Source organism: Oratosquilla oratoria, unplaced genomic scaffold, assembly GCF_046742065.1.
Source record: "Oratosquilla oratoria isolate Oo_2021 unplaced genomic scaffold, ASM4674206v1 SCAFFOLD69, whole genome shotgun sequence".
Classification (NCBI taxonomy): Eukaryota; Metazoa; Arthropoda; class Malacostraca; order Stomatopoda; family Squillidae; genus Oratosquilla; species Oratosquilla oratoria.
This window is the reverse complement of record NW_027467733.1, coordinates 580,674-592,500: the sequence shown is the minus strand read 5'-3', so window position 1 is coordinate 592,500 and position 11,827 is coordinate 580,674. Positions and strand designations below refer to the sequence as shown.

The following is an 11,827-nucleotide window of genomic DNA, read 5'->3' as shown; positions in this document are numbered from 1 at the left end:
CAAACATTAAACCTCACCAGCCAGTCCATCATCACTGTACCTCCCTTTTCGGCACTCCAGATGACACTCGTCCAACCCAGGTGACTTACCTGCTCTCATCATTTTAATAACTGCTTTTACCTCATCTTTCCTTATTTCTCCTCCATTTTTCTAATTCATCACTGCCATTTTCTTAGCGCTTCCCACTGAAACTACCTTTCCCTCCCTATCCTCCTTCACATTTAGCAACTCCTTAAAATACTCTGCCCGTCTTCCTTTTACTGCCATCCCTTCCATTATCATCTTTCCATCTGCACCTTTTACCTTTTCTCTACATGATTCGCCTCCTATCTCTTAATTTCCTTCATATATATATATATATATATATATATATATATATATATATATATATATATATATGGTGAAGTTATGGACAGAAAGGAGGGAATGGAGAGGAAGAGAGAGGAAAAGAGGGGAAGATGGGAAGAAGGAAGAGAGAAGGGAGGGGAGGGGGAGGATAAGACAGAGAAGGGTGACTCGGTTGGAGAAGGGCGAATGGATTGGATGAGGAGTGGAGGGCAGTCCGGTTCTGAAGGTGAAAAGAATAGCAGCAGGAATTTATCGCATCACCTGAGCAATGGTGTAATCGGAACCGACACAGGATCACAAATGGCTTGCTCTACATCCGCTCCTTCCACTCCTCCGGCACACACAAGAACACTCGGCTCGCCCACACGAAGCAGGCGGGGGAGCAATTACACTCGTCCACACAAACGAAACAACGATGATCAGAATGTACAGGTCATCAACGTTTGATTGTAGCAAGCAAGTAGGCAATAAACAAATAAACAAATAATTAAATAAGAAAAAATATACAAATAAAATAGAAAAATAAAATCCTCCACAACGGCCAGATGACGATTTTTTTGGACACAATTTCCAAAATTCGCACCGAAAATATTCCGACATTTGGAACATTCCGAAAACCAGAAAAAAAACCTTCCGAACGCCATTACTACAAATACTTCAAACTTCCCTCTGAGGCAACATGTAAAACAGTTCAAAGCTTTCATGAACATGTTAATAACACCCGAACGATACGCTCCCAATCAGGTAATAGGGGACAAACTCCCACCCTTCCCCTCCAGCCCAGTGCATAACCCCCCCCCCTGACAAGCTCCCAGGTCGACTTCAGATCAAACCTAACCGACTACTGTAAAACCCCATTGGGTTTGTTCTTTCCTGAGCTACCTTCAGAGATGACACTGCGAACAGGATCGAGGCTAAATCAGTTTACCCATTTCACCTTATGTCTGCCAAGTTATGGGCTAAAAAGTCTCACGTTGATCTATTTTTTCCATTCCCCTTCCTCTCTCCTTATCCATTCCCTCTTTTTCTCTCTTCTTCCTCTGTTCGTCTCCTCTATCACTTTCCTCCTGTCTCTTTACTCCCCTTTCTTCCCCCCTCTTTTTCTCCTCTTCACTCCCTTCCTCTCACATTTCTCTTATTCTCCCTCCCATCCCCCCTCTCAGTCTATCTGATCTCTCCCCTTCCCTCTCTCTCCCTTTCTTCCCCTTAATCTCCCTCACATCACCACTCTTCCTCATTCTCCCTCTGTCTTTCTGATCTCTCCCCTCCCTCCGCGATGGGAGGGAAGCTGAGAGCGGGATCTGTCGCCGGCGTCCATCCACTTTGATTTGAATCTGTCCTCGGCCGTTGGCTGTAACCGACCGACCGTGTCGTCATCATCCTTCACTTCCCCTCCCCCACCCTCCCCCTGAGACCCCCCCCCCCCTTCTCTTTCTCTCTCTGCCCATGCGCACGCACATGGACGACGAATACGATTTTTTTTCAATTATTTTCTTTAAAACCTTAGTCATTATTAACCTTATGCTATCCTGAGAGAGAGACAATACAGTTGGCAATGATTTCTTGTCACATAATAAACTTAAAAGACGAGATTACGCCAGGAGGCTCTTGGCTCTTCGAACGAAACTGACACCGCCTCCGCCACACAATAACCCTCACGGGTAAGAGAGAGGGAGAGGAAGAGAGAGGGAAGGAGAGAGAGAGAGTAAAAGAGATAGGAGACAGAACGGAAACCCTGAGATGACACACAGGAAACTACCAGAACTCTCCCAGGGTTGAGTGGGGGGGGGGGGTTCCTCTCTTGGACAAAACAGCAGAAATCCCACAAGGTAAAGAATACATACCCATGAACACCAAACGTACCACCGGGGGGGGGGGGGGACGAGGCACAAGGAAGACGCCCCGCCACACGGCACGGGGCTCAACAGTGCCTCTGCATCCTATGCCATTCGGAGACCTGGTAATGTTCTCGTTAATCCTTCGCGTGTCTTTATGGGCCCCAACCAGGACGGGGTTGGAGGGAGGAGGGACCCTTCGCCCTCCCCTTCCCACCCCCCACACTACCAGCCGCCACCACCACCACCCACCAACTCTTACGGATCCTTCCCAAACCACTTCCAGACCGTTCCGCACCAATTATCCCTTAATGAGGTAAAACAAAACCACAATTAAAATCCGAGCTGCTCCTCTTCCGAAAGGCCTAACGATCAGTCGGGTTTCGGGCCGAGACACGCCGACGGTAGATGGCAGGGTGGGGGTAGGAGTGAGAGAAGATTGCAGGAGTATCGTGGCATAGTAGTACCATTTGTAAGCCAAATCACTCGGCCAAATGCTTAAACAATTTGTACACATAAGTGTACACAGGTGCCCTCGCCCCCTAAATAATAGTAAACAATACTACATATACTAAGACTTTTCTCCTTATAAGAGGTTGGCAGAGTCGAATAACGAGCCCATATTTCACCCATCCATATGTCGTCCCTTCCCAGTTCCTTGTGCATGAAGGGTCATCTCTGTCCCCCGCCCACTGCTTGGGTCATTCTAGACTTTTATTATGAAATATATATACATACACACAGTCGTTACTCCAACTCTCGTGGGCGGGGAGTTGATATATATATATATATATATATATATATATATATATATATATATATATATATATATACACACACATATATATAAACAAATAAATAAAAATACAATAAAAATAAAGTGCAGAAATGACTTGCATTGATTACGCCGATTAAGTGAAGCGGTCTTGTTATGGATGTGCCGTTTCTTGCTGCACTGCTTCAGAACCAGGGCAGTGGGCGGGATACAGGGATGACCCGTCATCATCCCCAAGGAGCCAAGATGAGGGGGTGGGGGGGGTGAAGGGAAGGGTGGTGGACGGGAATGGAATGGGTAGTTTTGGCCTCCCTTAAGGAGGAGGGGGAAGTCCTTGCTTATACAAATAGCAAAATAAAAACAAACAAGATAAAATAGAAACACACATGAAACAATAAAATCAAATTAAACAAGGGATATTACACAAATAATAAGTAAAAAAGTAAATAAAAATGAAATAGAATAATCATATTTTCCCCATTTTTACCACATGGATTAACACGCCCATTATTATTTACTTTTACGCACTTGTTCTTGGCTCACGCAAAGGAAGAGCGCCTCGGGCGAAGCCAAAGGATTAATTAGACTAATTAACTCGATTAACCAATTCGCGGTTATCCACTTGCCATCTCATTCTGGTCTCCGCCTGATGATTTTTACTCCATTACAGAGAACGGGATTAAAGGAATAAATATCCTCCGCAACGTACTGACGGTTCTTTCTATTGGAAACTAAAAATTTCCAACGTCCCGAGAACGGGTAACATCTTTCCGAACGTCCTTTTCGTTCTGAATTTCGGAAACCTTCGAATTTTCGATTTCAAACAGAACAATCGACACTGGTCGTCCATTGAGAAGGAAGTCTTGAAGAAACAGATCCAGCGGTACAACATAGTGTAGGCGACAATATATGTCCCCACAAGTTCTATACATAATAAGAGTCCAGTTACTAATTCATAGAGAGAGAGAGAGAGAGAGAGAGAGAGAGAGAGAGAGAGAGAGAGAGAATATAAACAATATATACATACAATAAATCGCCTAATTGGCAAAGTGTACCAGCAAAACTTGTTGTTTATTGTGGGCAAGTCGGAGGTAGAGAGAGGGGAGAAAAAGAGAGGGGAGAAGGAGAGAGAGAGAGAGAGAGAGAGAGAGAGAGAGAGAGAGAGAGAGAGAGAGAGAGAGAGAGAGAGAGAGAGAGAGAGAACAAGCACACCTACAAATGAAGACCCCACTCTTCTCACACCACCATAACTCCGGCCGGAGCTGTGTGTGGCCACTCTGCCTCCTGCGTCATAACAGAAGCAGCAGCTCCTCCTCCTCCTCCTCGGACAACCCAACTCCGTTCGCCTCCCCTGTCTCACCATCATGGCTCAAACTCATGGACGAATCATCCTATGTACAGGACACAGACACTGTGCGCCATTATAACACGTGTGCGTATCCCATGTTTATGGTTTCAGCCCTGGTGGGGACAGTGGGCAGGAGTAGTGGGGGACTTGGGTACCTGACTGTATTGTACAGTTGTGTTTTAAAGCTAAGTCCGTAACCTGGGAGAAAAAAAAAAAAAAAAAAAAAAAAAAAACCGTAGCTGGACTCCAAACTCCTTGTACTAAGGCAACCAGGTACCAAAGGCAAACCAACAAACAGAAAACGGGGCGTGGTCCGCGGGTACTCACCTCCCGGAGCTCCTTGATCTTGGTGCCACCCTTTCCGATGACGCAACCAGCCTGGCTCTGGTGCACCAGTATTCTTACGTCGGAGTCAGAGGTCTTTTGCATGGCCTGTGAGGGGGGGGCAGAGTCCTGGTTAGCAGAGTGGGGGAGGGGACGGGGACGGGGACGGGGAGGGGCGTGGAGGGAGTCATTGGCGGGAAGGAGGGGAGGGACGGGAGGGGTGGGAGTCAAGCAGGGAGGGAGGGAGAGAGGGAGGCAAGCATTATGTGGAGGGAAGCGAGATGAAAGGGGGGGAAGGGGAGTCAAAAAGGGGCGTGAAATAAGAGGTTAAAATGAGGAGAGAGGTTCAAAGCCGGGGGAGGGGGGGGCGAGGGGGATGCGAAACATAACCAAGTAATGTTATTCGCAGTTGGGAGGGGGGGGGGGCAAAGGGAGAAAACGATGAGGGAGGTCAATTCCCCCCATCAAAAATGTTGGGGACAAATCGCGAAAAGGTTACGTGATGATGGGTTGAGTGAGATACAGTGTGGGGGGGGGGGGGTAAGAAGAAAGGGGAGGGGGGTCATGCAGAGATTGGGGGGATAACATGTTGATTTTTTTTTTAGGGGAAGGGAATGTGGGGGGATGATGTGATGATGGCCAGCAAGTTGGGGGAATGACGCCGGGGGGGTGGGGGGAAGGGGGAGGGAGGGGAGGGGAAGGGGGGTAAAAGAAAGTGAAATAGATAAGAGTGGGGAGGAAGAACGGAGGGTAAAAGTGGTTTGGGGGGGAAGAAGGGAGAAAATGGGAATAAAATCACCATTAAAACTCAGAACATTGACGTGCAGACCTATTATAACTATACACTAGATCACATACATACACGCCCAAACACCTGCAGCATAATACCACGTATATATCTTCATTTACATTATACTTAAGTATATACATGTCTGTAGCTAGTGTGTGAATGTATGCGAATGGATGTATGCATGCATGCAACTATGTATGTACATTCGTGTGTACGTGTGTGTGTACATGTACGTGTGTGTACACATGCACGCCTTGTGTTCTATTGATGTGTTCCTCCTGTTCAACATATGGACACGTGTAATTAACAATATACAATATATAAACATAATAATACATAACATACATCCAAACCCTACACTAAGACGGGTAAATGCACACACATACACACACACACAGACGTACAATTTAACTCTGCAGCTGCGACAAGAGACGTTTATCATTTGCTATCCATAGAATTCCATTCAGCAGCGGGTAACCCCAACACTTCAACACGGTGACGCACTTACTGCATTTTATTATGGCTAACGCCAGACAGGTGATATTCATTAATCAATAAATAAATAAATAAAAGGTCCACAGTTGAGGGATTCTCTAATGCAGACACGAAATCCATCACCCACCGTGTTGAAATGGGTAACCTAGCTTTTTCCCTCCACCCACCCCACCCCGATCTTCCCTAGTTTCTCTCATCTCTCACACAAAGCCCAGTGGCTATTTATTTATTCATTTATTTACTTTTAATGGAGTTTATTCTGGGTAAGGCCAGGTGAATTCATTCAGCTTTTAAGGGTCCCATGGACCTTCGTGCAAAAGTCATTTACGGTCTAATTTCAGGTCAAATAGTTGAGGCTCTCAGGATTGTTAGCACTCCCTTTTATCGTGTCTGTCGTCAGACGATTTTATTCCCCTCCGTGGAAACACCAGTGTAGCGAAACGGGCTCCAGTTCATCTCCGAAGAATCAATTTGCACGTCTGTGAAAAATTCTATTTTCTTTTACTGATAATCGGTCTTTTTTATTGTAGTGCCCCACATTTTTCGCCTTAACACTTGCCTGACATTAGCGCGTAATTGCAAAGAAAAATATTACGCCTCACACACACACACACACACACACACAAAATACATATCACCCATTTTTCAATCAACAAATTTAACGATATAAACTCGCTACAAATTCTTTATCATTACAATTATATTGGTAAGAACAAGACATCTGCGAGCATGTATGTTTAAACGGAGTAATAATCTCAGACAATATATATATATATATATATATATATATATATATATATATATATATATATATATATATATATTAGTCCGCCATGCGCCCCGAGTTGGTTTTGACGTGCTGAAGAAGAATATTTTTCTATTAGATAAAACTAAACGTTCATGCACCTGTACAAAAACTGTACATATATGCCCACAAGTTGAAGACATACACGTGTGGGACACGTCACACGCCGTCAACCGGTACGTGTCCGTGCACTTCATGCGAAAGTACACCGTCGTCATCATCATCCTTTTGTGTGACGTGCGCGTGACATGCACATTAAAAATCATGACACATTCGTACTTAAACACACGCATACACACATATTATATATATATATATATATATATATATATATACACATATATATTCATACACACACACCACCGACAAAGGCTTTCACCATTACTGACACTCGTTATGGCTACTGTTGTTGTGCCTTAATATCAAGTGGGTTTTCCTGCCTGAGCTCCTTCACCCTGGTTATGTCAATAAGATTCGGTTTAATCTGTATACCAGTGTCACTTAGTGCCAGTAATGAATACAGGCCCTGCCCGAAGCACAAGGATACCATGTATCCCATTTTTATTGCCCTTCCCTTTATGTTTTGCCATCCATTCAGTCGTTTATCAATAAACACACACACATATATAAACACAAGTAGATAAAAATAAATTAAATATCTTCATATACATCCGTCACGACCACTTGAATACAATATCATACAACCAAATGCAGACATACGAACACACACACACATACACCCGACACCAGGTGTGCAGATGTATCTATCAGTCGGGTGGTCTAACCCTATATCGATTTGTTCCACCTTATGCTCAACAAACGACCAATAAACCCATGAACTTGTGTGACAGATTGTGTGACAGATGTGTGCTGCACGCATATGCGTGACACTGTGTGTGTGTGTGTGCGCGCGCGCGCGTGTGTATGCGTGCGTGTGTACGTGTGTATTTTTGTGTGATACTTCAACTCCGATACATACACTGGTATACAGATGAAACACATACACGCAGGTTTACGCCGGTATTACATGACATACACGCAACACATACACACACACACCACTAATACAGGCACTATGCACTGCTTAGACTATTCATATATCGTAGTACCATGCCATGCAATGCCAAATTATGAATGACATCATGCACCATGCATTAAACATCCACTAAACAGTATACGGATTCATGTAGCATGCAGTTATATACACACACACACACACACATATATATATATATATATATATATATATATATATATATATATAATATACACACATACACAATAAAAACACTAGAGACGTGTTCTACATATGCAACGTAACCACTATGAAAAGAAATTACCTGAACAGAGCGCTTTCGTGCAATGAAGATGTGATATACGAAAGCACTATGTACCGGTCGTTTCTTTTCATATTGGTTATCTTGCATGCAATATATATATATATATATATATATATATATATATATATATATATATATATATATATATATGTGTGTGTGTGTGTGTGTGTGTGTGTGTGTGTGTGTGTGTGTGTGTGTGTGTGTGTGTGTGAGAGAGAGAGAGAGAGAGAGAGAGAGAATGTGTACATACAGGGTAGCAGCTCTACCCTGCGGTTTTATTGTGTTATGGAAGAAAGACACGCTGGGAAGGATTAAGCCTGCACCCCCGAATACTAAAAAGACACTATACATCTTTTATCCTGGATATAGTCTTAAGATTTTATTCAACTTATGACCAAAACCTCGTACTGGTGTTAACCTGGGCTTAAAAAAATAGTAGTTATAGGCTATAAACTAGGCTTAGACGTGATTTTAAACAGCATGCTTGGCTTGTTACATGTGATGAGCTTGTTAATACGGGCATGATTTCTGGGCTGGCCTCAGAATATGTAGTGGTTTTACAAATTAATGTGGGTTTTAAATAAGCCCAGGGCTACTTATACAATTTATGAAACAAATACTCGAAGTGGAGAATTTCTGTGAATTCTGGGCTAACCACAAGAGGTGGGCTAATTTAAGTGAATTTTAACCAACGTGGGACTAAATGAACAATCACAGACCGAAACAAATTCACCTCTTTCGTATTTCATCGTCCCGTAACCAGGGCTTCTATCCTTGGGGTTAAAGGGGAACACTGCGTGAACCTGGTCCGAAGGGGATTTCATTAAAGTTCCTTAATGCACTCTATACCCGATACTTGTTCCCGATACCGCAGTTTATCGATATTGTGGTAACAAAGTTTTATTTCACGCTTAACTCCCTTTCATATCCTTCTGGCTGGTGGCATAATCGGAGGCCAAACTCTTCGAGAAACTGGTTAAACTACCTAGCTCACGTTTCCAGAAAAAAAGAGAAAAAAGAAAAAAGAAAACAAAACATTATATATATATATATATATATATATATATATATATATATATATATATATATATATATATATATATATATGGCCCTGAAACACTAGATGGTTTGACTAACAAGTCTTGCCTCATTTCCTCCACTACAACACTGGGAATGAGCACAGACACGCCACATACAGCCGGTGTCAAAAAGTTTTTAAACAATCTGAAGTGTTTCATTATGTAAAGAGAGTTTGTTATCGAGTGTGTGTGTGTGTGTAGATATATACACACCCTACTTCTTAACGGGTATTTTGTTGCAAAAAGCAGAGGAAAAAGCAGAAGAGACACAAGAAGCAGAAAAAGCAGAACAGACTTTTGCCAGCGACTGTACCCCGAGTGGACATACGTCCGGGCAGACACGTTCGCAAACTTCCCCCTTATTATCTCTCCCTGCTGAGGCCAAACACGCGCCGCCTATCACCCCCCCCCCTCCCACCCACTGCCCTCTGTCCGAACTCCTTGTGGTCCTCTTCCCCCTTCTAAACAAATAACCCCTCCACCCACCCTTTCCCTCCCTCCATATATACACAAGTGTGTGTGTGTGTGTGTGTGTGTGTGTGTGTGTGTGTGTGTGTGTGTGTGTGTGTGTGTGTGGTGTGTGTGTGTGTGGTGTGTGTGTGTGGTGTGTGTGTGTGTGTGTGTGTTTGTGTGGTGTGTGTGTTTATGTGTGTGTGTGTGTGTGTGTGTGTGTGTGTGTGTGTGTGTGTGTGTGTGTTTGTGTGTGTGTGTGTGTGTGTGTGACCGTGACTCAAGAAAGTCATAAATAACGTGTTGGACTCGTGATCGACAGCTATTCCCATCCTAATTGAGAGCTCAGAGCTCATACATGGCCAGAGCTGCGTGCGTAAACGCGAAACTGTTCAAGGATAGAAGCGCAGGTGGGTGCTAGCGAGTTAAAACATGCCGAAACCAATAGGCACGGAAGGAACTAATAATAATAAACTTGCTCGCCAACTCATCACTGTAAAGCCTCATTCCTTCATATTTTTTAAACAACTAATCCTGGCACTTTTTATCATTATTTTCTAAAATAATTACCCCACCTATTCTTAAGATACAAATGAGAGAGAGAGAGAGAGAGAGAGAGAGAGAGAGAGAGAGAGAGAGAGAGAGAAGAGGGGGGGTTTCCGTGTGATGAGTAGTATCTCTTGGCGGCTACAAGAATACACACATAGGGCAGTGTGTGGTTAATATCATTCAACAACTTGTGTACTCCTTTTGGCTGCGATTTTATTCAGCTGTATGAGCGGGGGCGAGAGGGGGAAGTTCGAGGGTGGGATTTACTCCTAAAACTTGTTACTTCCTTACTAATTCATTCACAGTAAAGACGTTGTTTTCAACATGTTCTGGCTGACACCAGAAAAATTCATTCAGCTAGGAAAAAAAAAAAACCTAATCAGACCATCTCTCACGTGCATGCAGCAAGTCACCATCATGCAGGCGAGCAAACAAACGAACTTCGGGCTGAGACCTTTAAGCCCAAAACGGGCCGCGGGCAGTGCCGTGCACGTAGGACGCGGTCAGACTTACCTCATCGAGGCTTGTGAGAACCTCCTCCAGCACCTTGAGGACGACCTCCTCGGTACCGCCGATGGTCAACACACTGTCGAGCGAAAGAAACGAAAACAAAAATAACGTAAAAAAATTGGCACAAGAACAACGTGTAGTTATATGTCAAAAAAAGTACATTGTGTTAATCTTCATAACGGGTGGCTGCAGACGGCAGTCAACCTGACCTAATTCCATTTATAAAGATATACAACGTGTGTGTGTGTGTGTGTGTGTGTGTGTGTGTGTGTGTGTGTGTGTGTGTGTGTGTGTGTGTGTGTGTGTGTGTGTGTGTGTGTGTGTACGTACACGGGGAAAGAGGAAGGGCAGGGAGACGTGTGTGTAGGTGCGATGGGGATGGTAGGGGAAGGAAGGGGGGGGCGTGGCAGGCCGAGGGGAGAAGAGGGGCGAGGCTGTGAGGGGAGGCACACAAAGCAGGAGGAGGCGGCAGCAGCAGCCTAATGCCACACCCACACCCTGGCACCCGCCCCGCCCTCATTAACACACACGACAGTGCCACCCCGCCCTCCCTCCCAACACCCAGTCCTGACACCTACACCGCCCCGCCCTTCCTCAGGGGCAACGCCTTCGAGGGTGCTGGGCACGATGACGGGAGTGCTGGCGAAGGGGGGAAAGTCCCTTCCGGTCTTCCCTATGGGCGCGGCAGTGGTGTTCACCATAGGGGGATCACAGTTTACTTGTAAGTTGAGACTGAGTGGCCAGGTCCCACTATGTGTCAAGTATCGTGGTGTGAAGCCGGGAAGGAGAGTGAGGGAGAGAGAAGAAAGAGAGGAAAGAGAGAGAGACAGAGAGAGAGAGAAAGAAAGAGAGAGAGAGAGAGAGAGAGAGAGAGAGAGAGAGAGAGAGAGAGAGAGAGAAGGATGTGTGTGCTTGTTTGTTTGGGGTGGCTCTCTTCATCAAAATCCCATCCGTCCCAATTTTCGCCTCTACTAAACCCCCCCCCACCCACCCACCGTGGGACTAAAGAGCAAGTCTAGCGTCAGCCCTAAGAAAGACTATAAATTGTGCTACGCTGATGAGGAGGGGAGTAGAGGGGAGGGGAAGGGGCAGGCACCACGTCAGTGGGGGCTGTGCCAACCGCCCGGACACGCAGGCAGGTCACACTCTATTATGATGATTAAAAAGGCAACTTCAAAA

The 11,827-nt window shown here is 44.8% G+C and overlaps 1 protein-coding gene across 4 annotated transcripts in view; it reads right to left on the bottom strand.

Moving 5' to 3' along the window:
• Positions 1-11,827, bottom strand: part of LOC143023897 (heterogeneous nuclear ribonucleoprotein K-like) — a 185,791-nt gene that overhangs the window by 55,094 nt on the left and 118,870 nt on the right. For 3 of the 4 annotated variants that reach the window (XR_012966238.1, XM_076182559.1, XM_076182561.1), the window contains 2 exons: positions 10,652-10,724; positions 4,634-4,759 (listed from right to left, as the gene is read on the bottom strand). Coding sequence is in view for 3 of the 4 variants with exons in the window: in XM_076182559.1 (XP_076038674.1) it covers positions 4,634-4,759; positions 10,652-10,724 (199 nt within the window). In the remaining variant the exon portion in view is untranslated. The remainder of the gene's footprint in view (positions 1-4,633; positions 4,760-10,651; positions 10,725-11,827) is intronic. The other variant, XM_076182560.1, reaches the window with a different exon arrangement.